General features: G+C 43.7%; 2 protein-coding genes across 7 annotated transcripts in view; one reads left to right on the top strand and one right to left on the bottom strand.

Moving 5' to 3' along the window:
• Positions 1-24,320, top strand: part of SYN3 (synapsin III) — a 493,419-nt gene extending 469,099 nt beyond the window's left edge. For all 5 annotated transcript variants that reach the window (XM_017536347.2, XM_017536348.2, XM_017536345.2 and 2 more), the window contains exons 11-14: positions 2,459-2,593; positions 3,421-3,508; positions 12,524-12,815; positions 16,437-24,320. In XM_017536347.2, the coding sequence (XP_017391836.1) occupies positions 2,459-2,593; positions 3,421-3,508; positions 12,524-12,815; positions 16,437-16,569 (648 nt within the window). In that variant the 3' untranslated portion in view covers positions 16,570-24,320. The remainder of the gene's footprint in view (positions 1-2,458; positions 2,594-3,420; positions 3,509-12,523; positions 12,816-16,436) is intronic.
• Positions 24,321-24,811: 491 nt separating this feature from the next.
• FBXO7 (F-box protein 7) overlaps positions 24,812-26,907 on the bottom strand; it is a 24,078-nt gene continuing 21,982 nt past the window's right edge. For both annotated transcript variants that reach the window (XM_017536349.2, XM_017536350.2), the window contains exon 9: positions 24,812-25,500. In XM_017536349.2, the coding sequence (XP_017391838.1) occupies positions 25,114-25,500 (387 nt within the window). In that variant the 3' untranslated portion in view covers positions 24,812-25,113. The remainder of the gene's footprint in view (positions 25,501-26,907) is intronic.

Genomic DNA, 26,907 nt, shown 5'->3' with positions numbered 1-26,907 from the left:
AAAAAAAAAAAAAAAAAAAAGTAAAAGTAGTGGGCTTGGACTTCAAAAAACAAGAAAACAACGTCTCCCAAAAATGTTCCAGAGGAAAAATGAAAGATAGCTTTTCAGATTTTTTTTCCCCCACAGAAACATTGCAGAGCTCTTTCCTTTGCTTTTGAGTTTGGAGTGGGGTCAGGGGAGATGGGAAGCTTGTTACCAGAAATAGAAAAGGTATTTTCCCTCAGTTAGCGGGAAAAAAGGCAGAAGAGGTCCCAAAACAGTGGTTTCTTCAGCCGCCTCTGTGGTGAGAACAGAAAATGTGTGTGAAATGTTTTGTGGAGAGCCTCACAGTGAAATACTCATGGGGAAAGACCCTTGAATTTGTCCTCTCTGACCTGTCCAGGGAATGACTTGGCTCGCTGGAAAATGTTTCCCTGGGGAGACCAGCACAGCCACTTCCTTTGGCCGTGTCTACCCTCGGGATTCCAAAATGAACCTCAGCTTCCTTGTGGCTGTTTTCCACTGCAGGGAATGTAGGAAACAGACTGGAGTAAAATGGGGTGGGCAGGGCGGGGGGAGAGAGGACACGCAGCCTGCAGGAAGCCTGTGTACCTTCGGGGCAGACTCCACAGTCAGAGCTCAGCCAGTGGTGACTGAGAGACTGTCCCTGTTGGGGGCACTGGGATCCCAGAGCCCCCAGTTCCAGGTACCACCTGCACACAGCTCAGGACTCTTCTAGAATTAGTATTCACTTTCTTAAGCTAGGCTTTCAGTTTCCTAATCAAAGTGGGTGCTTAAACTCACAGATCCCTGCAAGTCCCAGCTGGAAGGGTCTTAGCAGCTGCCCAAACCCCTCAGTTCACTGTTGAGAAAAAAAAAAAAAAATAGGCCTGTAAAGGAAAAGAAACTTACTCAAGACCACCAGCAAGTCCACCACTTGGCTTCTGCCAAGCCTGGAACCCAGGTTCCCTCTTCCCAGTTCTTACCCTGGTGTGCTGCTCCAATAGTTAGTGGGAATTAGGGGAATTAGCCTGATGCAGTGGGAGGAACATGGGTTCCGGATGCTGTGTCCTTGACCTTGCCACTTCTTTGATCCTCTGCTTCCTCATCATTACAATGAGGATAATAGTACCTGCCTCAAAGAGCTATTCTGAGGTTTATTAGAGATCCTCCATACCTGATGCTTAGCATAGTGCATAGCACATAGGAAGTCCCCCATAAAATACAGCGCTTCTTAGTATCCTTATCCTTATGAGCAGGGCTTATTGCAAGGGCCTCTTATTCCTCCACTACACAGGTATCTACTGAGGGCACATCTGTTTAGCAGGACCCAGGGCCCATCCCTGACCTTGGGGGCTCACAGTCTGGTTGTGGAGACATAGTAAGCAGGGGGTGACAGTACTGTGGATAAGCTGTCCAGTGTGAAACCAAGTGAGGCTGGCAGGCTACAGGTGTGAGGTGGCTCATAGAGCTTGCACAGTCAGAGAGGGATTCCTGGAGGAAGACCTAGTTAACCATTCCCTGCTGGATGAAAAGGAGTTGGCCGGGTAAACAGTGGGCGGAGGGAATACATAAGAACCTGGAGGAGAGAGAAAACCTAATGAGTCCAGAGCATGGGAACAGGGGAGACAAGACAGTGAGTCTGATGGGGGTGATGTGGGTGAACGCAGGTCACCACTCCTACAGTGGAGCAGAGAGGGTGGTTGGCAAGGCCAGCTGTTTTGCAGATCCACCAAGGCCTGACAGACATCACTTCAAGACCTCCCATAGCTTCCCTATCCAGAGAATCACATGGAGCATTGGCCTGTGTGACATGGGCAAGTCCCCTCCCATCTCTGGGCCTCAGTTGCTCTATCTGTAAAAAGAGCAGAAGGGGAAATAGGATCCCTCAGACCCCGCCCCATAGAAGCACCTCACTTCCTTTGGGACCAGCCCAGCTCCCTGTGGAATGCATTTCCCTCCTGCCTGTGTTTTGCCAGGGCCCTGGAGAACGGGGCCTTTCCTCTTCCCTCTTCCCTCTAAATCCTGGGTCAACTCCAGCCTGTGTCATATTTTTGTCATGATCGAGCCCCCATCTTTACTGTTTCTGCTCTACAGAAACCCTTGACCTGGGGCCAAAGGAGAGGCGGCCAGCCCCTACCCTGGGAGGGGGCCAGGGTGAGAAAGGAGGGGGTGGAGAGCAGCTCCCCGAAGAATAGTGCAGAAAAGGTCGGCAGAGGCTCCCTGGCCCTGGTCGCACGGCTGTCATCCAGCAAACGTGGGCCGAATTGAACTGCATCCAGCGGGTTGTTTAGACTGAACAGAAGGGAACTGGTGTCTCTGCAGGCCCAGTCCCAGCTGGAGGTGGTTTGCATGGAAGACATTGCCATCTGGTGGTCACTTCTGTGCTGAGCCCTGAGCCCTCACTTCTGGGATGTGATGCCCAACCACCAGCCTCTCCTGGCATGGGGGTCCCTCAGCTCTCCCTTCTTCCCCACAGGTAATGGACAGCTCAATGCCGCTGATTGGAGAGCACGTGGAAGAGGACAAACAGCTGATGGCCGACCTTGTTGTCTCCAAAATGAGCCAACTCCTGATGCCAGGAGGCACAGCGCCCTCGCCCCTGAGACCTTGGGTAAGACCCTCAGGATCGAAGGAGACTCTGTAGCCATGAGAAATGCCAGGCTCTCTGAAAAAGGGGATCCCCTGGATCCAAAGGAGATACCCCAGGAAGAAACTACCTTGGCGAGAAGGAACGGGGAAGGCCAGACGTGGGGGAGAGCTTCCACAGCTTGCCCCAGTGGGGGAATTTTGGAGGCATTTTGGGGCCCCTTCCCTTGCTCACCATTCTGGGGAAAACAGTCTTGTCTCAGGTGGCCTTTGGGCATCTGTGGGCAGAGATGATTGACTGCCGTCCCTTCCATGCCCTCGGTGCCGGGCCTGAGCAGGATGTGTGTGCGTGCATGTGTGAGACCATATGGATACACAGGCCCTCTGTGTGCTCCCAGGGAACCAGTCAATGGACACCATTGTGTCTCCCATTTCCCCAACCTCGATGAGCTCCCACATCACTCTTCCCCTCCCCTCCACAGTTCCCAGCAGGGACGACCAGACTGCTCTCCAAAGAATTTGCCAGCTCCCCAGCTTTATGTAAAAGCAAGTACCCAAACCTTCACCTCCCACCCAGATTTCCCCACAGAAGGTGATCTATGATAATAGACATCAAAATCATAGTTATTATACTGATGGGGCTGGGAAGGCTCATGGCGCAGGCTTCACCACGGGGAAGGGCTTATGTCTTGATCTGGGCAGTGGTTACACCAATGTATACACATGTAGAATTTCACTACACTGTCCACTCCAGAACTGTACACTAAAAAGATCTTCATAAATGCTGCCTTCTCACCCAGGAAGTAAAGGGCTGTGGTGATACCAACAGGCTTCTTTTCTCTTCTACTCTAGGCTCCACAGACTAAATCAGTGAAATCTCCAGGGCAAGCCCAGCTGGGGCCTCAGTTAGGACAGCCCCAGCCACGCCCACCTCCGCAAGGTAGGACCCAGGACGAGCCACTCAGAGAAAGTACGCCACGAGGGTACTGAAATGCACTGAGAGATCCACATGTGATTCCCACAGGGGCTCTGGGAAACTGCATCTAAATACTTTATCCTCAGAATGAATGAGACTATGGGGTTGGTCAACCTCTTTAAAAAGTCAAGAAAGAGAAGGAAAATAGAAGGTTAATTTATTAAGTACCTACAATGCAACAAGCACTGTGCCAGGGAATGTCCCACCTATTTCCTCACTTTTATTTTCCCCAGCCATCGTACAGTGAAAACATCAGTATTTTCTTTTTTCTTTTTTTTTTTTTGAGACAGAGTCTTACTCTGTCACCCATGCTGGAGTGCAGTGGTGTGATCTTGGCTCACTGCAACCTCCACCTCCCAGGTTCAAGCGATTCTCCTGCCTCAGCCTCCTGAATAGCTGGGATTACAGATGCACAGCACCACACCTGACTAATTTTTGTATTATTAGTAGAGACGGGTTTTCACATTGGTGGCCAAGCTGGTCTCGAACTCCTGACCTCAGGTAATCCACCCACCTTGGCCTCCCAAGTATTTCCTTTTTACAGAGAGGTAAAAGTTGAGGCTTTGCCCAGGGAGGCAGAAAATGGTAGGTTTACAAGTCTGGCCTTTCAGACCTTCTAGAAAGTATTTATTCATAGCAATGAGTGGTGCCTGATGATAGATTTGTGAGTCAACCAGCTAGAGTAAGAAAGAAAGAAAAATGGAACATCATCTAAACCTTGGCCACGAAATTCCTCTTCAACTATATTCCAGCATTACTACACCACACAAGTGCCACCACTTATTAGAGAGTGGACACACTGTTGATAAAAGGATGAAACACAATCATGGCAATGGCTAACTTTCTCCACAAATGTCAGCTGCTCCAGTATTCTTGCATGCAGGCCTTGAGAGAAATCCGCCCTGTATCCTCTCGCAATCAAAACCTCCCAGACACACTGGCTGTAGCACCAACATGGAGCTTCAGAGCACCTGTGCATGAAGAAACCAAAGCAGGCAGTTTCACTGCAATCTTTCAAGGATCTTCTTAAAAACATATCAGAAAGAAGTCATTACTATCATGTGGCCTTCCTGGTCACTGTTATTAAAAGCAACCAATTCATTACTTCTTGAAAAAAAGTCAACCTTGGCCACCAAATGGCTTCCTCTTGCACAGGTTTTTGATAAAATGTCTCATTCATCTTCCTTGTGTATGTTTCTCTTTCTGGAAAACAGAAGATATTTTTAAGAAAAGGAAAACTGTGTAATTGTACACAACTGAATATAGACATACCTCAGAGATATTGCAGATTCAGTTCAAGACCACCCAGTATAAAGTAAATATCACAATAAAGTGAGTCACACAAATGTTTTGGTGCATATAAAACTATGATTATACTATACTGTAGTCTCTTAAGTGTACAATAGCATTATGTCTGAAAAAACAAAGTACATACCTTAATTATAAAATGCCTTATTGCTAACAATCATCCGAGCCCCAGGTGAAGAGTAATCCTTTTGCTGACAGAGGGTCTTGCCTCAATGCTGATAGCTGCTTACTGACCAGGGTACTGGTTGTTGAAGCAAGGGGGTGGCTGAGGCATTTTTTAAAAATAAGGCAACAGTGAAGTCAGCTGCATGAATTGACTCATCCTTTCACAAAAGATTTCTCTGCAGCACTTGATGCAGTTTGATAGCATTTTACCCATAGTAGAACTTCTTTCAAACTTGGAGTCAATCTTCTCAAACCTGCTGCTGCTTTATCAGCTAAGTTTATGTACTATTCTAAATCCTTTGTAGTCTTTTCAACAATCTTCATAGCATCTTCACCAGGAATAGATTACATCTCAATAAATCACTTTATTTGCTTATCCATAAGAAGCAGCTCCTCATCCAGTCAAGTTTTGTTTTTTGTTTTTTGTCTTTTTTTGAGATGGAGTCTTGCTCTGTCACCCAGGCTGGAGTGCAGTGGTGCCATCTCAGCTCACTGCAACCTCCGCCTCCCAGGTTCAAGTGATTCTCCTGCCTCAGCCTCCTGAGTAGTTGGGATTACAGGTGCGTACCACCACGCTCAGCTAATTTTTTGTATTTTTAGTAGAGATGGGATTTCACTGTGTTGGCCAAGATGGTCTTGATCTCTTACCTTGTGATCCACCAGCCTTAGCCTCCCAAAGTGCTGGGATTGCAGGCGAGAGCCATCGTGCCTTGCCCCATCCAAGTTTTATCATGAGGCTGCAGTAATTCAGTAACATCTTCAGACTTCACTTCTAATTTTAGTTCTCTTGCTGTTTCCACCACATCTTCACTTACTTCCTCCACTGAAATCTTGAACCCCTCAAAGTCATCCATAAGGATGGGAATCAACTTCTAAACTCCTGTTATGTTGATATTTTGATTCCCTGCTATGAATCCCAAATATTCTTAATGGCATCTAGAAAGGTAAATCCTTTACAGAAGGTTTTCAATTTCTTTTGCCAAAATCGATCAGAGGAATCACTGTCTATGCAACTATAGCTTTATGAAATGTATTTTTAAAATAATAACACCTCAAATTCAAAATTACTCCATCCATGAACTGCAGAATAGATGTTGTATTAAAAGACATGAAAACAAAATTATCTTGTAAATCTCCATCAGAATTATTGCATGGACAGATGCATTGTCAATGAACAGTAATATTTTGAAAAGAACCTTTTTTCTGAACAGTAGGTCTCAACAGTGGGCTTAAAACATTCAGTAAACCATATTGTAAATGCTATGCTGTTATCCAGTCCTTGTTGTTCCATTTACGAAACACAGGCAGAGTAGATTTAGCATCATTCTTAAGGGCCCTAGGATTTTCACAATGGTCAGTGAGCACTGGCTTCAGCTTAAAGTGACCGGCTGCACTAGCCCCAATAAGCGAGTCAGCCTGTCCTTTGAAGCTTTGAAGCCAGGCATTGACTTCTCCTCTTTAGCTATGAAAGCCCTAAATAGTATCTTCTTCCAATAGAAGACTGTTCCATCTATACTGAAAATCTGTTGTTTAGCACAGCCACCTTTGTCAACTATCTAAACTAGATTTTCCTGATAACTTGCTGCAGCTTCTTCATCAGCACTTGCAGCTTCACCTTGCAGTTTTATGGAGACAGCTTTCCTTAGACCTCAGGGACCAACATCTGCTAGCTTCCAACTTTTCTTCATGGCTTTCTCACCTCTCAGCCTTCATAGAATTGAAAGTAGTTAGGGCCTTGCTCTGGATTAGGCTTTGGCTTACGGCAAAGTTGTATCTGGTTTGATCTTCTATCCAGACCACTCAAACTTTTTCCATATCAGCAATGAGGCTGTTTTGATTTCTTATCATTTGTGTGTTCACTGGAGTAGCACTTTTAATTTCCTTCGAGAATTTTTCGTTCACATTGACAACTTAGCTAACTTTTTGGTGCAAGAGGCCTAGTTTACAGTTTGTCTTGGCTTTCTACATGTCCTCCTCACTAATCTTAATCATTTCTATTTTTTTCTTTAAAAGTAAGAGATATATGACTCTTCCTTTCACTTGAATATTTAGAGGCCATTGTTGGGTTATTAATTGGTCCAATTTGAATATTGTGTCTAGAGGAAAGGGAGGCCCAAGGAGAGGAAGAGGGACAGGGAAATGGCTAAATGGCTGGTAAATGGAGCTGCCAGACCACACACATTTATCAAGTAAGTTCACTGCCTCTTTTTTTTTGAGGCGGAGTCTTGTTCTGTCCCCTAGGCTGAAGTGCAGTGGCATGATCTCAGCTCACTGCAACCTCTGCCTCCTGGGTTCAAGTGATTCTCCTGCCTCAGCTGGGACTACAGGCGTGTGTCACCACACCCAGATAGTTTTTTGTATTTTTAGTAGAGACGGGGTTTCACTGTGTTAGCCAGGATGGTCTGGATCTCCTGACCTCATGATCTGCCTGCCTCGGCCTCCCAAAGTGCTGAAATTACAGGCGCGAACCACCGCGCCTGGCCAGTTCACTCTCATATATGGGTGTGGTTCATGGCACCCCAAAACAATTATTAACACAATAGTATCAAAGATCACTGATTATAGTTTACCATAACAATATAATAAAAATTTAAAAGTGTGAAATTTGTGACAGTTGCCAAATGTGATGCAGAGACACGAAGTGAGCACACTTCGTTGCTGGGAGAACAGCACTGACAAACTTGGTCAATGCAGGGTTGCCACAGCCCTCCAATTCTGAAAAAACATGGCATCTGCAAATTGAAATACGACAAAGTATGCCTGTGTAAATGCACATCACTATTCTCCCTCAGGCAGATCTAGTGTGTTTGAATCCAGTTCCATGTCTCACTACCTTTACAGTGAGAGTGTAAAGTTTCTTCTTTACAAAGAAGCAAATCACATTACTTCTCTGGGCCTCAGTTTCTTCAGTGTAAAGGAGGAAATAACAGCTGCCATGTTTAAGGATGGGGTCTTTGTCCATGAGATAAGTGCAGGTAAAGCAATTAGCAAGGTACCAGACACAGAGGTAGTACTTAGAAGGTGTTACTTCTTACTACTAATAATTTACTATTAATAGCTATGACATCATGCTTACTATTAATAACATGTGTCTGATACATATTGCTTTTCATGGTTTATTATTATTATTATTATACTTCAAGTCCTGGGATACATGTGCAGAACGTGCAGGTTTGTTACATAGGTATACATGTGCATGGTGATTTGCTGCACCCATCAACTCGTCAATCCTTATAAGTAATGCAGTGCCCCCATGCCCAGCAACAATTCTATAGTAATAAGTGTTCCAAAACTACATTTTCCTCACTCTACCAGGCTCCTGGCTGTGCCTCTGCCCCACACCCTCCTCTCTCCTCTGCCCTGGGACCTACTTTTTAAAAGCACATTTGAACAGAGCCCTTTTAAAACAGAGAGCTACTGTACTCTAATTTCCTCTCTGGCCCACAGTAAAACATGCTTGATAAAGAGATATTATTTTAAGGGAAATGAGGCTAAACACACTTTTAGTGAGTTGAAAAACAATCAATTTAAAACCAATTAAGGTAATTAAAGAAAAATCCCAGTGAATTAACACTCAGATTAAAAATAACAAGGCTAATTAAAAAACAACGCTTTCATTGAATTCCCCAATTAACAAGATCACATTATTATTTGAACTTGCTGTTCATTTCAAGTTGGTAAAAGTGAAATTTTCTTTTAATAAGCTTCATTATTGGCACTATTTCTGTGCTTAGGCAAATACTTTCTATATATAAGTTATTTTTTGTATGTGCTCAAATAAAAAATACTAAATTGTTTGCTTTGCCAAGAAGCTACAAGAAATAACTAGGGCGGGGGTTCCATGGTGTAATAGTTAGCACTTTGGACTCTGAACCCAATAACTACTGTGTCTCTTGATAAATCCCAGGTGTATTGTAGGAACTCAACAAAGAGTTAATGAATTAATGAATGGGTATCCAGATTTTCTAAGATATCAACCTGGGAAGGGGAGTGAGTCAAGGAAAACTGAAGATAAAAGTAGAAAACAAATGTTTTCTTTGAACTGCAGTAGGTTTAGAAAACCCAAAAGTAACCAACATTTAAAAATCAGGAGGTGGGCTGGGCACAGTGGCTCACGCCTGTAATCCCAGCACTTTGGGAGGCCGAGGCAGGCGAATCACAAGGTCAGGAATTCGAGACCAGCCTGGCCACCATGGTGAAACGCTGTTTCTACTAAAATGTAGCTGGGCGTGGTGGCACACACCTGTAATCTCAGCTACTCAGGAGGCTGAGGCAGGAGAATCTCCTGAACCTTGGAGGCGGAGGTTGCAGTGAGCCGAGATCATGCCACTGCACTCCAGCCCAGGCAACAGTGTAAAACTCTGTCTCCAAGAAATAAAATAAAATAAATCAGGAGGTGTTACTTAAACATCTAGACTTCCAGCATCTCTTGACAGCACAGAAGCTCTAGAAACAATGAGCCTGTGTTTCTGTACAGCAGCTGTCCCTGGTGTTACTAACAGCAGCTCCCTTGGGCAGAGCAAGGGCTCCTAGGGGCTCCTGCATTTGCCTCCAGCCCTACTCCTCACTCCCATAGTAACAGGGAGCAGCAATTGCTATGTTCTTTGTGCTTGCACCTCTTTAAAGAAATAGTTCTCTGGACTATGTTTTTATCTCAAGTGGGAAAATTTTTGGAAGCCACATTACTCTTCTTATATTTGCCTGCTTTATTTATTTACATACCTGGCTGGCCCTAGAGGTGTTTGAGTTTGAAATAAATATGACCACCCATCTACTGGGATTACACAGTCATGAAAGAGCTAATGAATGCAAGCTGTGTAACACAATCAGCTGCTAAACTGCTGCTGCAATGTAATCCAATTTCTTGTTCCACAAGCTTACGAAAATGTTCAGATTGGGAAGGATGTTTGATGTACAGTCCAATGACCTCATTTTACAAACGAGGGCCCAGAAGCCCAGAGAAGGGGAGTGACTTACCCATGGTCACACAGTGAGTTAATGGTAAGGCTTTGAGTTAGGACCTGAGGCTCCTTGTGCCAGTGGGGAGTCAGGGCCACAAGACTCCACAGGTCATGGAGGTTATACAGATGGCATGTCCTCTGAAAATGTGCTCAGCTGACATGACATGTGATAGGGAGGCTGGCTGAAATCTAGTCCTTGCTCCCTGGGCATCTGGCTCTGAGCTGCTTCTGCTGAAGGAAGCCACCTTTTCTTAATTAGCAATACAGATGTTATGAGGACTCAGGGCATCCCTGTGTGGTATAGTTTTTAAAAAGGAAAAAGAAACAAAACAGGGCTTTTGAGTCAAAGAGATCTAGGTTTGAATCTGGACTTGTCTCCTTATTCGTAGTGACATCTTAAGCAAGTCACAATATAGCTGGGTCTCAGTTCCTTTGTAAAAATGGGGGCCAAGCACAGTGTCTCACACCTGTAATCCCAGCACTTTGGAAGGCCAAGGTGGGAGAAGTGCTTGACACCAGCAGTTCAAGATCAGCCTGGGCAACATAACGACATCCCAAATCTACAAAAAAAATGAAAAGTTGTGGTGGGCCTGTAGTCCCAGCTACTCAGGAGACTGAGGCAGGAGGATGGCTTCAGCCCAGGGGTCCAAGGCTGCAGTGTGACCATGCCACTGCACTCCAGCCTGGGTGACAGAGACCCCATCTCTTTAAAAAAAATTACACATATACATACATACATACACACACACACACTATTAAAATTATGCTTAACTATTTCTTTTTACTTTTTAAAGTGTGCCCACTAGAAAATTTATAATTACACATGGCTCTCTGTAGACTTCCAGAGGCAGCACTCCCATGGCCGGGGGTAGGGGATGAGAATCATGCCTAACCCACAGAGCTGTTGTGAGGATGCCCAGTCCAAAGCTAGCGACATAACAGATGCTCAGTAGGACCCCCATTGTTAAAGGGCCACAGAAATGGGTTCCAGCACCATTTAATTCTTGGTCTCCTAACCTGCCTAAAGTGCTCTCAAAAAAAAAAAAAATGTGGCAGGAATAACCCCAGCACAAGCCCACTCTCCCAGCTGCAGCAGGTCCTAGGGAGAAGAGACCAGCGGGCAGCCAGTCAGCTTTGGCAAAATGCAATTCACCATCAACAGTGCTGACCCCCAGAATTTCAGGGCGAGGAGAGTGTCCCTTGATGGTTTTGGGCCTTGAAATTCTACTCAAAGTCATTTCTGAGTGGCTACAACATCCCCAAGCTTAGATGCCCCTTGGCTTGCATGAGAAAGCCCGTGTGCCCTGTGTGGTGACAGGGAGAAACCAAGATTCTCTTTGAGCTTTCTGCGGCTACTCTTCCAGTTGGAAAACCTTATAAGACTCAGTCTCCACCAATATGTGATGAGAAGAATGGTATCTTCCGCACTGGCCTCTCTAGATCAGATGACATGCTGCTTTTGAAAGTTCTTGGAAAAGTTTAGAGAGCAACCCAAAAAGTAAGAGTTAATTCTTTTCATTGTTTCCAAAGAAATACATCTTCAGTGTGGAAGATATCAGTGAGAAAAAAAGAGAATTAAAATCCTTCATAATCTCACCACTTTTGTAATTATTATTAGTGCCTCATTACTCAAAGTAGGATGAGCTGGGAATCCATTAGAAATCTAGAATCGCAGACCCTGCCTATGGTAGTCTTGTCAGACTGCCTTAATAACAAAATGCCATAGACTGGGGGGCCTTAAACAACAGACATTTTTTCACAGTTCTCTGGACGCGGCAGGTTCAAGATCAAGGTGCTGGCAGGGTTGGTTTTGGGCACAGCTTCTCTCCTTGACTTGCAGATGGCAGCCTTCTTTGTGTATCCTTGCATGTCCTTTTCTCTGTGTCCGGGTATGTGACACTCTTGATGTTTCTTTCTCCTCTTAATAAGGACACCAAACCTATCAGATTAGGGTCCCACCCTGTCACCTCATTTAACTTCAATTACCTCTTTAAAGATCCTATCTCCAAATAGAATTGCATTGAGGGTGAGGGTTAAGGTTTCAACATATGAATTGGGACAGGGCGAACACAATTCGGTTCGTAACACAGCCCAAGACCCACGCTAACAGAATCTTTATTTTGACCAGATGCCCAGTGATTCATATACACATTAAAGTCTGAGACACACTAGTTTTAGAGTACAATCTTCCAGTCTTTCTTTTTTATATATGTTTATACATATGTGTCAAAATAAAACCATATGTACTGTATTCTAAGCTATTTTGTTCAGCAGTATAATATTTAGCATATGTTATCAAGAGTATTCTATGTCATTTAATATTACTCAGCCACATCCTATGTGATAACCACAGCATATTCCATTATACAGATGTATCTTAATGTTCTTAATTACTTCCTTATGGTTAGGCATTTATATGGTTTTCAATTTTTCACTGTTATAAGAAACACTGCAATCAACATCCTTGAAGCAACATTATTTGTGTACAGCCATATTTATCCTAAGAAAAAAATTGAACTGAACCTTTTATTTTCTGGCCCTTTAGGAGGCCCTCGCCAAGCTCAGTCTCCTCAGCCCCAGAGATCTGGAAGCCCCTCCCAACAGAGGCTCTCCCCACAAGGCCAGCAGCCCCTAAGCCCCCAGTCGGGATCTCCACAGCAGCAAAGGTCACCAGGCTCTCCGCAGCTATCCCGGGCATCCAGTGGCAGCTCCCCAAACCAGGCCTCCAAGCCAGGTGCCACCCTCACCTCACAGCCCCGGCCCCCTGTGCAGGGCCGCAGCAGCTCCCAGCAGGGTGAAGAGTCCAAGAAGCCAGCACCACCCCATCCACATCTCAAGTAAGTCCTTTGGGAATTGAAAAAGGTATAGGATAGCGCTGGGGTGTAGGCAGAGCTTGACTGATTCAGGGTTAGTGACTTGGAGACAAAGGAGGACCCAATGAGGCCTTGCCTAGAATTTAAATAGGTAAAAAGAGAACTAGAGGATGGAATTTTGGGGGGAGGCCCAGCAAGGTGAGAGTATAGATTAGGCACCACCGTGACCCTCCGTGTAACACAGATCAGTTACCTTTTGCTGCATAACAAACCACCCCAAAACTTAGTGGCTGAAGAAAATAACCATTTTCTTTGTTCATAGTGTTTTGGTTCAGCTGCTTATCCTGAGTTTAGCTTAGCTGGGAGGTTCTTCTGCTGGTGTCTCCTATAGAATTACAGGATACCCAGTTAGATTTATATTTCAGATTAAAAAAAAAACAGATAATTGTGAGTATAAGTATGCCCCAAACATTGCATGGAATATACTTACACTAAAAAAAGGTCTTAGCTTTTCATCTGAAATGCAAATTGATCTGCACATTTTTATTCACTAATCCTGGCAACCCTACTTTCCTGGGATCACTCATACAACTGCAGTCATCCAGCAGCTTCACTGAGGCTGGATGGTCCAAGAAGGCCCCACATACACTTTTGGCTGTTGGTGCTAGCTGTCAGCCAGGCCTCTCTCTCTCTCCATGGGGTCTCATCCTCCCCAAGGCTAAGCCGAGCTTTCTCACATGATAGACCTGCTTTTAAAAAGGGAGAGAGTACAAGTTGCAAGGTCTCTTGAGGCCCAGCCTTGGGAGTTATGAAGTGTTATTCTATCACATGCTTTTAGTCAAAGCAAGTCACAGGGCCAAACCCACATTCAAGAAGTAGGAAATAAACTTGGTGGGAGGAGTCGTGAAGTCACATCTCAAAAGGGCAGGCTACAGGGACAAGAGGAATCATTGCAGTCATTTTTGTAAGCCATCCATCACAATACACACATACATCCTGTTTCCTCTCAGGCCCATCTCTTGTTTTGAGGTCCTAAAGAGAGGTCCCAAGTAACTGTTCTTTGGAAAGCTCTACCTTCCTTCAAGGCCAAATGTTGATCATCACAGTTCACAGTTAACAGCTGTTGTCTGCTTACTATGTGCCAAGCACTTTACCTACTTGATTTTTTTTAAGTTCTCACAAGCTTAGAAGTTAATGACTATTTCTTATCCCCATTGTACAGATGAGTAAGAAAAGAAAGATTAAATAACTTGCCAAAGTTTCCAGTTAATAACTAAAAGAGCTGGGTTTGAACCCAGGACATCCAGTCTAGGGATCATGCTAACAACAATTTTTTTGATTAGGTAATATCTTCACATGGTTCAAAGATCTAAAAAAATATCAGGCCAGGTATGGTGGCTCTCGCCTACAATCCCAACATTTTGGGAGGCCAGGGTGGGTGGATCACCTGAGGACAGGAGTTTGAGACCAGCCTGGCCAACATGGTGAAACCCCATCTCTACTAAAAAATACAATAATTATATGGGTGTGTTGGTGCACACATGTAGTCCTAGCGACTCAAGAGGCTAAGGCAGAATAGCTTGAACCTGGGAGGCAGAGGTTGCAGTGAGCTGAGATTGCGCCACTGCACTCCAGCCTGGGCAACAGAGTGAGACTCTGTCTCAATAAATAAATAAATAAATAAATAAATAAATAAATAAAGATATCAAAGATTTATGTTGAAAAGCCTCATTCCCGCCCCATTCTCATCCAATGTTTCACTGCACCTTGTCCCCAGAAATGACTTTTGTTGGTTCCTATATGTCCTTTCAGTGCTTCCTTATACAAATGAAAATATTTGCATAAATATTTTGCTTGTTTGGCATAATTATTTATGCAAATAAAAATATTTGCATGAATAATTTTAAAAGTGTTCGAATCCTCTCCCTCATTTTCTTACACACACAGGAGTATTCACTATCCACACAATTCTGCTCCCTGCTTTTCATGTTTAATAATAAATCCTGGGGCACCCAGTTCATTGGAATTTTATTTTTCATGGCTATATAGTATTCCACTGTACAGTTGTACTATAATTTATCAACTAATCCACCACAAATAGAAACTTGGATTGATCTTACAAATAATGCTGCAATTAATAAATCTGAACATATACTTTCATAGTTGCAAGACTCACTCTAGAGAAAATAACCTGACATGGTATTGTTAGATCAAAGGATAAATGTATTTTTAGTTTGACAAATGCTAGCAAATGGCCCTCCTGGTAATATGAAATAGGAGCTGACACACAGACTCTAGAGTCAGAATGCCTGGGTCTTGAAAACGACACGATCTCAGCTAAGTTGCCTAACCTTGCTGTGCTTCAATTTCCTCACATACAGAATGGGGACAACAGCCTCACAGGGTTATTATAGGGATTGCAACGAATTTATGCACAGTTGGTGCTTAGAATGCTGCTGGCACTACAGACTTCTCTGCGTACAGCCTGTCACCACTTAAGGAGATCAGCCCAGCTAATCACAGGACAGACAAGGGCTCTGGGCCTTCAACCAGGTTTGGTCATTGACCTTACAGTATTCTAGCTAAAAACATGTAAATTTCCTGACTTATTGCTTTAAAGAATTTGGTTCAATTCAAGTCAGCAGGTATTTACCGAATACCTACTCTGTGCCTTGTTCTAGATAAGACTCTCTGAGGGGCAATAAGCAAGGAATAAAAGACAGTCCCTGCTTTAAAGTCCCGTTTTTAATGTGACGACAGCATCCCATGCAGACCTCTTGAACTTTTGACATATTTACATCATCTCTTCCTATGTCTGTTGCCTCCCCTCCTATGACTATGAGCCTCCTGAGGCAGGGCCTGAAGCATATTCATCTTTATACCCCTGTCCCCTAGCACGGGGGAAGTGTTCAGCAAGAAGTTACTACAGGCTACCATTTGGGAAGCACTCAGAATGGCACCTGCCATTCAAAAAGTTGGCACTAAAAGAATTCCAAAAGGGGGTAGGGGGCAGATTGGCCATAAAGGTGTTGGAGAAGAGGTGGGAATTGAAGCCCTGAATGTCAGAGCTGGAAGAAGCCTGAGGGTCAGCAGGACATACCCTGCACTCTACAGGTGAGGTAAAGGAAGCCCTGAGAAGGTAAGTTCCTTGCCCAAGGCCACAGACATCAACAAGCAGAGAAGGTTCTAGAATACAGGCCTCCTGATACCTAAACAAATGCTGGAAATAACTATAACCTGATGCTGATACAGCACATTGCAGTTTACAAAGTGGGTTTGTATCCATAGGCAGGAGAGCAGCCAAGCTACTCTCCAACAATGCCTGCTGCCTAAACAGCCTGGTATAATGGAAAGAATGTGAGCTCTGGGTGCTCCCCCATTACTTGCTGTGAGGACCTGAGCAAGTTACTTAACTCTGTGAACCCCAATTTCTGAACCTAAGAAATGAGGAAAACAACCACCTTGCAGATTAAACTGTGTGTGTGATGTACCTAACGTTGTGTAAGCATTGGAATGCCTGGTTTCCAGTCTTAATGTTCTTATGGTGATGGGGTTGCCCATCTGGCTTACAGGCAAGCCCCCAAGACCCATTTCTTTGATAGTCTTCACCTTGTCTTCCCCAACCCCCCTGACTTTCTGTTTCAGCAAATCTCAGTCCCTGACTAACAGCCTCAGCACATCCGACACCTCCCAGCGTGGGAACCCAAGTGAAGATGAGGCCAAGGCCGAAACCATCCGCAACCTGAGGAAGTCTTTTGCCAGCCTGTTCTCTGACTAACGCCATCCAGGCTGGGACGGGAAGAGTGCTCTGCTACACTCGTCCCCCTCCTGCCTCATCTTCCTTCTCAGCCTTGGTTCCTGATGGGAACAGAATGGAGGGCCTGAGAACATACTTTCTAAATGCCTTTGACCCAGGATCTGATTATCTATGTTTTCCCATTTTCCTTTACCGTGACATTCCAGCCTTGTCTAACTGAGAGGTGGGCCTTTGAGAGCCTCCAGGTTCCTCAAAACAGGCCTGAGAGATGGGTATCGCATCCCTCTGGCTACCCACATGCCTGCTTCCCTGCCAGATAACCAAGTGAGATGTCTGCGAGTGGCTAGTTTTCACATTTCTTATTAGCATTTTGCTCACCTTTGGGCAAAGGCCCCCTCTAGGCCTTGCCCCACCTCCATCAAATGCAGACACTGTAGTCGAACCTCAGCAATATAGGAGGCAATAATCTTTTAACAGTGTTTTGCAAACAAAAAGAGAAAATCCCAGCCAGGGGAACTCACCACCTGCCCATGCTAGTTCCATCCACGCTCAAGACCTGCGCTTAGACCAGGTAGGCAAAGGCCCCCATCACATCCAGCCACTAGTGGGGTCCTGAGGCCAAAAAAGAAACCAGACCCTGTGTGACAAGTGGGGTCTTTCAGAACACAAAAGAAACAGAGGGGCCCTTGTAATGCCACTCATACCCAGAGCATTATTCTTATTTGGACAGCCAAGAGCAGATGACAGGTTCTTGTAGGAATAACGACTAGTTCATAGAGGAGAAGGAGGCCCTGGACTTCCCAAGAAAAGGGTTAGGTTAGGGCTCCTGTACCCATTCTGTTACACCACTGTTTGGTCTCTCTGGCCTCCCACTAGGGATGCCATTTCCTTTTTACAGCTCTACTGGGAACCAGAGAGAATCAACAGATCAATGCCATAGGATCCAAAATGCAATGATAGTCACTTCTAGTGTGGCATTTCACAAACTCTGTACAGCAAGATGTTGGTAAGTTACTCAGTTTCAAAATGGCCCCATGGTCAAATATGTTTAGGAATCAGTTTGTATTTCTTTTTCGGAGATGCATTGTATATAATATACGTCAAAGGCTTTTGGAATTCCTGCAGGAAAGAAATCAGCTTTGTTAAATCCAAACTGATTTGATTCAACAAGTTAGTTGCAGAGCTGGAAAAAGTAGTCTAACTCCCTTCCCAGAGATCTTTCCCCCATACCACCCGGCCGTTCATGCTCAGATAGGGTTCAGGGGTGATCCAAATCACCAAGCACCTGGTGCTAGAAACATTGTAGGTGCCAGAAGGTCTCCTGGTCCCAAAGAGAGACCAAGAAGCTATAACATAGCCATGCTAGCCCTTTACCTCCCGCTTTGCAACCCGAGATATGTCTTCCCCTTGCTGTCCATAGGGAAGGGAGAGAGGGAAGTAAAAATGGAAGTGGCTCTGGCCTGGAGCAGCTCTAATTATGTCCATAATCAAGCAATCAGCTGAGATCCATCCAGGCTCCCAGGAGCATAAAAGCAATCATCTCCTTTTTGGTCCTCCAAAGCCAAACTGGAGTGGTTTGGGGCCAGAGACTCTCTCCTTCTGTGGGCATTGGGTCACTTAGAACTCTCAACCTCAGAAAAGCCTGCCTTCAAGCTGGCTTTTGACAGGCTATTGGCTGGAGACTGGCTCAGTATCAAAAGCACTAGCTGTGCACCTGGCTGTCAGAGAGCCACTTGGCCTTTAGGGTGGTCATCTCCACATTGCCCTCTTCCCTCACTCATGATCTGGTCAGTATTTAAGAGCAAGAGAGCCCAGGCTAATTCAGAAGTCCTCTCTCCTCTTGTTCAAGACCCTTGGTCTTGGATTCAATAATAAGTAGTAGACCTAGCATAAGAAAGATCAGATAGGTCCAATTGCCAGTGACCACTGGGAGCCATAATTTGGCAGCTGGAGACTGGCAGGCTCAGGCCTGATTAACACTGGCAAGGATCAGCAGCAAATAAAATAGCCATGGTATGAGGTGAGAGGTGAATAAGCAAAGGCCTGGTAGTCTTTCCAGTGCCCAAAAAGCCCACCACCCTTATTCTTTCCTATGTTTGGCTGAGTTCTGTGTTACAGAACAGTCCCTGAGTGTCTGGCATGTCTGGAGCTCACTGTGCCCAGTAACACATCTCCCTTCTTTTTGCTCAGCCTATGCAAAGCAACAGAACTAGTTTGGCCAGGAGCTGCCAGAATCCTTTCCAGAGGCAGTTGAGATGATGCAGTGGGCAGTCAGACACGTGAAGCGGCTGCTTTGCAGGTATCACTCTCAACACATTCTTCTAGACCCCCAAGGTGGTGGAGGTGGGGGTCCCGGGGTCAGTATTCCAGTCATGGTTGGGGGAGGTCAGGTGATGGCAGGGAATAGATCAGACCAGTTTACAGTCTGGTAGAACTTTGTTTCATCCTCCTGCTGCTGCTCACTTAATTCTTTCACCACTCCCTTGCAACCTCTGAAGAAAGCCAAGTGGGGCATAAGGAAAAGAGACAGGAGGTGAAATTCAAAATGTCAGATGTGGGTACTTTTTAAGCTATTCTGTTAAAAGAAGTTTAACAGAAGAGAGTATAAATATTGATGAATGTGAGGTCTGATGATTCGCCAGTGGTTCTAGGAGTCCCATTACTTCACACACACACACACACACACACACACACACACGCCTGGATAATAACTGGGAATTGACAAATGCACGTCCTAAAATCCTGTAGCTTCATTATCTGTTCATAGTTCTCTGGAGACCTGCTTCAAGAGGAGAATGGGTTCCCCACTTGTCCCTGAGAAGACAGGGGTCACTAGTATAATTCACATGTTGAGAGAACCAAAATACCAGCCTCTCAGGCTTGAAGGTTCCAGGGTGCTTCTTTCCTGACAAGGGCAGTTGAGGTTCCCCCATTAGAAGGACCTGGAGCACTGCTTATAACAGCAGTCTACTACAAGATTCGGACAGAGAGAGCTATAGGAGTTGAAGTTTGGTTTCTTCCACTTAAAAAAGAAAATTCACCCTTCTTACTCAGGGGTAGACCTTTGAAATATTAATAAGTAATGCCATTTGACATCCTGAATAAAAGGGTAAAACTTGTAGGGCAGGGTGTGACCATGAGGTCCACAAGTTTCAGATTAAGAACACAGGAAACACCTGTGACAATTGTCTCTCTTCAACAATCTCACCCAATTTTCACTTAGTAATAAAAGGTAGCTCAAAACACGTAACTGTGTGGTAATAGGCTGGACAAAATTTCTCAAAGTATGGACCATGGCAATGGGGAGAGCTAGTTACAAAGGCAGAGGAAGCTTCATTTCAGACCAAAGGAGTCAGAATTTCTGGTCACAAGATCAAGAACCTGCATCTTTGTCAATCTCCCCACTTTAAATGCACTTAGAAGTAAGACCAGCAGCCCTGAGCTGGGCTGTGTAGGAAAGTCACTGAATGAGAAACTATGCTACATGTATGGATGTGCTAGAGTCTCCAATGCAGCTAGGAACCCAGCTTTTTAGTGAGTAAAACTAGTGGCCCCTGAATAATGACTGCATGGCCTAAATTTTCCTAAATTTTCTTATGTTCCTATATTCTGTCCCTTGGCCTCAGACACACCTCAGCATTCAAAGGATACTCCAGTATCTGTGTACTGCAGTAGCAGAAACTCCTTCCAAACTCCAAATCAGGCCAGGCATCCTGATTTTTATAATCATGCACATATATATCCAGATCCATGGCATGATGCTAGTTTATAGCCAACACATTTAAATCATTTTCCCATTGGTCTGTGTATGAATATAGAAACCAAGGACACATAGGCCTCATGGCAACCACAGGCCCCCAAAATAGTCTGTTTCCTCACAGAGGCTAGCACATGTTCCTTCCAAAAATATAACCTTTAGTAATTGTGACATTTTGAAATGGGAAAGGGCAAAAAGGAGGGAGAGGGGAGTCATGCTATATAGATTCTAAAACATTATGTTTGTTGTTTTTTACTTTGTTTCACAACTTTGACCCAGAGAAAGGTTAGCATTTTCCCTCCAAGCTGACTCGGGGAAGCTGAAACACAACAAAGGCTTATTTGCTTTCTGCACAATAAGCAGGGATTTAAAAACGCAGCCTTAGTGGACAACTCTGCCAGCCAGAGAACATTTCTTCCAGCTCTTCCTCCTGTCAGCATGATAAAATGGTACTGTACTTTGGTTAAATGTAAAATCAGCTTTCCAGGAACTGTGGAATATCCTTTCTCTTCCATCAGTTCCTTATATTCTCTTTATTACTACATTCTCTAGCCTAACATTCAGTCCCTGCTGAATTAACTACTATTCAGACCCATTCAGGCTAGAACTAACATTCAATTCTTTCTTTCCAAAATTTAAGGGATGATAGCTCTTCACTCACATGGTAACAAACACAGCAGCAAACCTCATAAAACTGAAAATCAGCTGCCTTCTGGAAGTTCATCTGGATTCCCTGTGAAAGGAGTCCAGGGGAAAGCAAGCTAGTGCAGGTGTCTTGTGTATGACCCATAAGAGTGACGCTCAGAGCACATTGCATGGCACCCAGCAGGTGTTTAGGACATGTTTTAGTTTGGCCCTCCTAGAAAACTATGAAATAAAATCCAAACAAAAGTATTAAGATTGGAGTAAAAGGATGTTTTTCTAAGAGCATCAATATATAGAAGTCACTTGCCTAGGAATCGAATCAAACCAACAGAAACCCAATCAAATGAGATAACTGAGAAAAGAAGCTGAAGAAAATCAATGGCAGGTTTTCACCCTCAAAAAGAGTTCTAGATTGAATCTGAAAAAGAATGGGAGCAGGCAGAAAGAACATGAGACCACTCCTTGGGGCCCGTAAGGTGGGATGACTGCAGGGCTGTGAGCCACAGGGGAGTTGCCATTGTCAGCATTGGTCAGGGAGGTTCTAGTGAGCAGAGCAGGACAACCCCACAGCTTACACAGCAAAGGTCCAGGACCAAGGAAAGGAAGTACACAGACTGTGCGTCACACAACAGAACATAAGTTTCCAAACAGCACAGCCTCAGCTCAAACCAGCCCAGGAGCACACAGAGTCCTTGCAGGACCTGCCCCTTCCAGCGCCTGAGGACAGACTAATCTCTTATGCTTTATTCAACTTCTTAAAACACTGGTGGCTCATTTTACATGTTTTGAATTGGTGGAAGGATGCAGGTTAGTCATGGGTTAAGCTCATTAAGTCAGCCTTGCAGATACAAGTGGTGGCTTAATTATTCTGGAGATATGGCTCATTGCGTAAGAGCACTTTCACTTGCGTCTCTGCTTTTCCTTTATCCCAGAAGGCAAGCTAGCTGGTTACTAACTATACTAAGTGTCAAAAGCTGTCCTAGACTCCTAAGTTGCTGCTGATTAAATTGTTTCGGTCTAATAGAAGGTAGCACTTTTGGTTTGGTAAAAGACAAATTGGAAGGCTGGGCAACAAGCAAGTTAAAGCCGTTCATTGATCAAACACAATGCGTAAGAGACACAGAGGCTCCGTTCTGTTTCCATGGACAAGACACGCAGCTGAAAGAGATGAGATGTGGACACTTAGACCTTGCATTGAGATGAATTAGCAGGCCAAGAGGAAAAGAAGAAAGTGGCTGGGAAATATTTCTTGGAACTGGTGAGGCATTCCTGTAAGGGAAATCAATCTAAAACTAAACATTCTTTCTACAACACATGTATAAAATACATTTATTTTATAGAGACAAGGTTTTGCTATATTGCCCAGGCTGGTCTCAAACCCCTGGCCTCAAGCAACCCTCCCACCTAGGCCTCCCAAAGTGCTGGGATTACAGGTGTGAGCCACTGCATCTGACTACATATGTTTTAATCCTTGAAAATTCTAAATCCCTTTCATTATTTTTATACAGATTGGTCTTCTCAACTGTAATTTGTTTCCAGACTCTCATATTCTAAGCGTCTGCTCTCCACAGTCTTTCACTGAGTCTAGAGCAGGAGCAAGGTCATATTTCTTTGGCACTCAGTTACCATATTATGTTTTGCTATGGAATAGCAGAAACTAAGTACTGTAACCTGTTGGAGAATCTCAGGAGTGACATTTAAGCTAGTCAGTTAAAATTAAATATTTCTTCTATGTGACTCACCCAGTACTTCCCAATAATCTTATCCACTCCACATCTTCTACAGTCAACTGAAGACTACCCAAAGAAGCACTGCTCATGCATATGGCAAGCAGAGCACTGGGACCTGCCCAGCTCCTCTCTGAAGCTCTGTAATCACGCAGCTACTGCCTAGAGTAGGAGAAAGGCAAGCCTTAGTGGTGGGCCTTGAGAATAGTGAGCAAAAAGTAGAAATGTCCAGCTCTGCTAAAGAATTAGAGGCAATAAGCAAAGCAGTGGTCTCAGGAATTGGAAAGACCCAAGCAAGAGTCGAAGAGTCGAACTCAATACTTTTTACACAAGGAATCTCAAAATCTTAAGTTGGAAGGACACCTTCCATGATTTGATTCCCAGACATGTCAAATCTGTATCTTTCATTTATAAATGGGGGGAATAGGGCAGAGGAAGCCCCTGTTAATAAAAGTAAAGGGAAAAATAAAGGGCTACAGAAAGTCGTAGGACTACAAGTCAACAATGTCGAACCACATCTTACTAAGATGCTTGCTATGGCATTCTAACCTCTCTTACTTCCATTATAATATATCCAGGTGATCTCAGAAAATCATGCAGTGAATAGGTTAACTGCTAAACTATTGTTTCCCTCTCATAACACACCAGCAACACATACAGCTCAACAGTCTCAGTTGAATGACAAGAATGTAGGATTTCACAAGCTTCTAACTATAAATTCAGGTTTTCAAGAGGAAATGCTTTGAGGATTGTCTTAAGAATTATAAAAAACTATTGTCAGAGATCTGCAAATTTAGGTTTAGGCACACTGCCAATATCCTAAACTAAAAGAAATTTGTAACATCTGTAAGTTAGTCTGAGGTGAGGATGGAGAGCAGCACTAGTATTCACGGGACACCAGCACCATCCATAGAGTTCTCAAGGACCACTCAAAAAAGACTGCGTTCTGAATACCTGTTTTATAGTATTTGGTGCTTCTGGTCGTCACTATGTCCTCCCATGCCCGCTACACACATACATACACCCCCTGCATAGTGCAACATTGCAAAGCCACAAAGAAAACCAGTATATTGACCCAACAAAGCTTCAGGAGGACCTTGTTAATCAGACCCAGTTAAAGCCATACGGCATCTAATTAACACATTTTTAAAAGGCTGTACTGTAGCTCAGATATCGCAAAATACCACAGAAAGAAATGTTAACAACCCCCACCCTTTAACATACATTAAGCTACTAAAAGTAACATGGCCTCAAGAAAATCATATTGACTGAATTTTCTTCACTGTGATGAAAAAAACAAACTCAATATACATGTGTAGCAAAAAAAATTCACTTGTATGTAGGACTCAAAATATTCTTGCAGCACATAACATTCCAAGCCATTTCCTTATATGCAAAACAGAATTTTTAAAAAAGCAGGAAGACATTGGCAATATTCCTATTTTCTGCAGATGCTAGTAGTGTTTTATTCCTACGTTGTGATTCAGATTTTGTCACTATAGCATGTTTCTATAGTCATTTGTATAAGTCATTTGTGTTTGGCCTTTTTCTTGTAGAAAAAATAAATCTTGAATTTTGTGTATTTAAGTCTGAAAAGCAAAATATTCTTCAAATAAAAGGAGGCTATCTTTGAAGAACAAGTACCTGATTAGCACTCAAAGCAACAAAACTTATTTAAAAGTTATCTTCTACTTAGACTACAAATTAGGGGCTAAGTGTTCAAAACACAAGGAAAACAAAATCATAACCACCTCATCCCAGGAGCCACAAACAAGAGTCCCTAATACCAAATGGCCTTTAAACAGCATTGCTTCATAGCCCAGAAAGTTTCACCAAGGAACCCAAGAAAGACCTGAAGAGACAAAGAAGAGATGGACTGAGTGGGTGTGTGGCCAAAGCACCCACCCCAAGCCCAGTTCAACCAAACTAGCTCTGCTTTCATTCATTTCATAAATCAGGCCATTATCAGAAGACAGAGTACCGCTTAAAAAAAAAACAAAAAACAGAAACCCCTTATAAAAATTATCTGCCTACACTATGTTCTCTGGTAATTCTGAAATGTCCAAGTAACATTGTGAATCTGTTCTGAATATTTATTACATATCTTTCTGTAATAAAAGTCAAGAACACCATGTAATTTACACTTTTTTTTTAATCTGGTACAGAACATCATCAGGAAACAACCTTCAATCTAGAGGGACACCCAGAGCAGGGAGATCGGCAGCCAACTTATTCCCAAGGCCAATCTTGTCACAGAGGAACCTTTGGATCATAGCACTCCTACAGCTATAAATATATCTATTAAAAGGCTTCTGGGAGTGCAAGTCTCACCACCACAATCAGAAAATAACACTAGAGATCAGCACCCCAAGGAGTTGACATCTGTAGTTTAGAAACAAAAACAAATGGAGCTCGAGAAATGTGATTACAAATCAGTCACATGAACGAAAGCCGGCCATCAGCTGGCCGACCCCTGCTGGGTCTAAAGGGAAATCTGTCATTGGGGCTGCCTCGCCCTGGCAAGATGGGGTTAGGTCCTGGAAGTGGGCCAATTGGATCAAATCGTGGTCTGAGTGGAGGAAACTGGCTGGGTGTTTCCCCAGGCCCAGGGATGAGTGAATTGATTGGGTCTCCAACATACGGAAGTATTGGTCTTTGGTCATATTCACCCCCGATAATTCCCGGAGGAAGGAGGGAGCTAGGAAATGGCCTAGGGTGCAAAGGGTTGGGATAGAATGGAATGGGGTGAGGTGGCGATGGCAGAAGCAACACAAACCGCCCTCTTGAGGATTCTTTTCTTTGTATGTGCCTCTTCCTGTACAGCTGCAGAAAAAAGAAAATAAAAGAACAAGGTAAGGTCAGTGATCTGCATGTTTCCCTACAGTTCTAATTTGCTTTGATGGTAAAGATCTATAAGGCACAACCCAGAGATATCATGGATTTAGTCCCAAACCAATGCAATAAAGTGAGTCACACAAATTTTTTGGTTTCCCAGTGCATATGAAAGCTATGTTTACACTATACTAAGCATGCAAAAGGATTATATCTAAAAAGACAATGTACATACCTTAATTTAAAAATACGTTATTGATAAAAAATGCTAACAATCACCTGAGCCTTCAGCAAGTTGTAATCTTTTTTGCTAGTAGAGGGTCTTGCCTCCATGTCCATTGCTGCTGACTGATCAGGGTGCTGGTTGCTAAAGGCTGAAGTGGCTGTGGCAATTTCTTAAAATAAGACAACAGTGAAGTTTGCCACGTTGACTGACCCTTCCTTTCTTGAAAGAGTTCTCTGTACATGCGATGCTGTTGGATCGCATTTCACCCACAGTAAAATTTTCAAAATCAGAGTCAACTTTCTCAAACCCTGCCTCTGTTTTGTCAACTAAATTTATGTAATATTTGAAATCCTTTGTTGTCCAGGAATAGATTCCATTTCAAAAAACCACTGATAAAGAAAATGTGGTAATATATACACCATGGAATACTACTCAGCCATAACAAGGAATGAAACAACGTCTTTTGCAGCAACTTGGATGGATCTGGAGGCCATTATTTTAAGTAAGGAAACTCAGAACTGGAAAACCGAATCTTGTATGTTCTCACTTATATGTGGGAGCTAAGCTATGAGGATGCAAAGACATAAGAATGATATAATGGACTTTGGGGACTTAAGGAGAAAGGCTGGGAGGGAGGTAAGGGCTAAACGACTACATATTGGATACAGTGTACACTGCTTGGGTGACGGGGGCACTAAAATCTCAGAAATCACCACTAAAGGACTTACCCATGTAACAGAAAACCACCTTAACCCAAAAAATATTGACTTTTTTTTTTTTTTAAAAAGAAACCACTTTCTCTGTTCATCCATAAGAAGCAAGTTCTCATCCATTCAAGTTTGATTATGGGATTGCAGCAATTCAGTCCCATTTTCAGGCTCCACTTCTAATTCTAGCTCTCTTGCTAGTTCCATCACATTTGCACTTCCTCCACTGAGGTCTTGAACCCCTCAAAGTCATCCATGACGACTGGAATCAACTTCCAAACTCCTGTTAATGTTGATATTTTGATCTCTTCCCATGAATCCTGAATATGCTTAATGACATCTAGAAGGGTGAATCCTTTCCAAAAGGTTTTCAATTTCCTTTGTCCAGATCCATCACCTCTGACAACATCACTGTCTATGGCAACTACGGCCTTACAAAATGTATTTCTTTTTTTTTTTTTTTTT

The sequence above is a fragment of the Cebus imitator genome, unplaced genomic scaffold, assembly GCF_001604975.1.
Source record: "Cebus imitator isolate Cc_AM_T3 unplaced genomic scaffold, Cebus_imitator-1.0 Scaffold97, whole genome shotgun sequence".
Taxonomy (NCBI): domain Eukaryota; kingdom Metazoa; phylum Chordata; class Mammalia; order Primates; family Cebidae; genus Cebus; species Cebus imitator.
Note: the sequence above shows the minus strand (reverse complement) of the source record. Positions and strands in the feature narration are given on the sequence as shown.